The sequence below is a fragment of the Cyprinodon variegatus genome, unplaced genomic scaffold, assembly GCF_000732505.1.
Source record: "Cyprinodon variegatus isolate N-32 unplaced genomic scaffold, C_variegatus-1.0 Scaffold743, whole genome shotgun sequence".
Lineage (NCBI taxonomy): Eukaryota > Metazoa > Chordata > Actinopteri > Cyprinodontiformes > Cyprinodontidae > Cyprinodon > Cyprinodon variegatus.
Genome location: NW_015151196.1, coordinates 330444 through 332350, shown reverse-complemented (window position 1 = coordinate 332350; position 1907 = coordinate 330444). Strand labels below are relative to the sequence as shown.

Here is a 1907-nt window from a genome sequence, read left to right as displayed (position 1 = left end):
AGTGTTGAGGAAGAGCATGAGTTCTTTGCCGAGCTGAAACATCTTACAAAATGATTTTTGTAGAGATTTTAGACAAATAAAACAGTTATTCTACTTGTAGAAAACAAACAGTTGTTGTTGACACGAATTTAAAAGTAGTGTATCTTAATATGGCTAACTGACTGAGCTAAAAGAGGCTAACCTGTTAGCTACAGCTAGCCACAGAGCTACCCAGCTCAGTTATTTGTTCACCAGAAACAGATTGTTTTTCAGTCGGCCATTAGACACGCTAACGCTACAGATGCTCCCGACGCTACATGATGTTATTATCGTTGTCTGGGCAACCAAAACGTTTAACGTCATGTGGTAACGTTCAGCCAATCATCTGGTAGCTATACCGGTTCTATCGCAGCTGTGACCATTTGTTTGCTAACAATCTCTTCTCCTCCTCTTCCAGCAGAGCGGATCAGCTGAGAGCAGAAAGGAGCAAAAATGTCGGACGAGGAGGACATGGCTCCGGCCATGAAGAAGAGTCGCGTTTTCTACGGCAGCCTGGAGGAGAAGGAGCGAGAGCGCCTCACGCTGGAGAAGGCGAGCAATATGGTTACAGGAAGTGACGCCTTGAGGGCGGGCATCAAGGCGGGAAACATCAACATCTCATCAGGTGGGTCAGGGCCGCCTGCTGCTGGATAAATGACCGGACAGAAACGATCAGGGCTGATGAGGTTAGGACAGGAGATGTGGAATTAAATCTAAGCATAGATTTTATTCATTTATGTAGTTTTGGTGTCAATTAGGTCCTCATCCTGACAGTTTACGTTCCACATAAGATCACAGCTGCTATTTCTATGTTGAACTGGAGTAAAGTCCTCCTCATCCCCTCATTTATGTTTTTAAGTAGTGTGTCATCAGCATATAGTTAGATTTGTTGTAATGCACTGGAATCAGAGCTAAGGCTACCTTCACACCGCAGCCTGAAGTGAACCAAATCCGATTTTTTTGCCCATATGCGACCTGTATATGATCTTTTCATGGCAGTCTGAACAACACCGATCCGATTTTTTTTTTCCAATGCGACCCAGGCCACTTGGCTATGTGGTCCTGAATCCGATACAAATCCGATCTGGCCGTTCAGACACAGGTTGCATTCATCCGACCTGAACGCCACTAGTAGCCGACAAAGGTCACTATTCTGCGTCTTGCTATGAAGAAGCAGCAATAAAAACAACCACATGGAGGACGATGATGTGAAGTGCAGTATTTATGTTTAACCATCTAGAAAAGATTGAGTTTTTAAGGTTGGGAAAGATCGCTAGATGCGCTCCAGTACTATCATCCATGTTTACTTTCGTAAACTGAGAGTTTATGATGTCATTGCGTCCTCTACTGCGCATGCGGGACTCTTGCATTGTATAAATGCAGTTCACACAGGAGATCACATACAAGTGGCGTATATTTGGCAATATGAACGGCAACGCAAAAAAATCATATTTCACAAAAAATCGGAATTAAGCATTAAAGTCGTAGGGAAGCGGCTGTTCCAATCATTGCATTTCCGAATTCTCCCGAGTGGTGCCCGACTTTACACGAGTGAATAAAGTGAATGTGATTGGTCGATTATCAAGGGGGCGGGATTGTTGTGGCGGAAGGTTCACAAGCATTTTTGGTTGTGACCGATGTCTTGGAAGCATCTTGCTAACCAGTTAGCAACTTAGTGCAAGTAGGTTCCCTATGGAATTTCCCATTAGGAACCTGCTAGCACTAAGGCTTCCCACAAACCGGCCACAATCACACTTTCTTGCAAACCTTCTGCCACAACAATCCCGCCCCCTTGATAATCGACCAATCACATTCACTTTATTCACTCGTGTAAAGTCGGGCACCAATCGGGAGAATTTGGAAATGCAATGATTGGAACGGCCGCTTCC

General features: G+C 44.5%; 1 protein-coding gene across 1 annotated transcript in view; it reads left to right on the top strand.

The window, feature by feature from the left end:
• The first annotated feature begins 433 nt into the window (after nt 1-433).
• Nucleotides 434-1907, top strand: part of prpf4 (pre-mRNA processing factor 4) — an 8146-nt gene continuing 6672 nt past the window's right edge. Inside the window, exon 1 of the mRNA XM_015395478.1 lies at nt 434-643. Coding sequence (XP_015250964.1) covers nt 472-643 — 172 coding nt within the window. The 5' untranslated portion in view covers nt 434-471. The remainder of the gene's footprint in view (nt 644-1907) is intronic.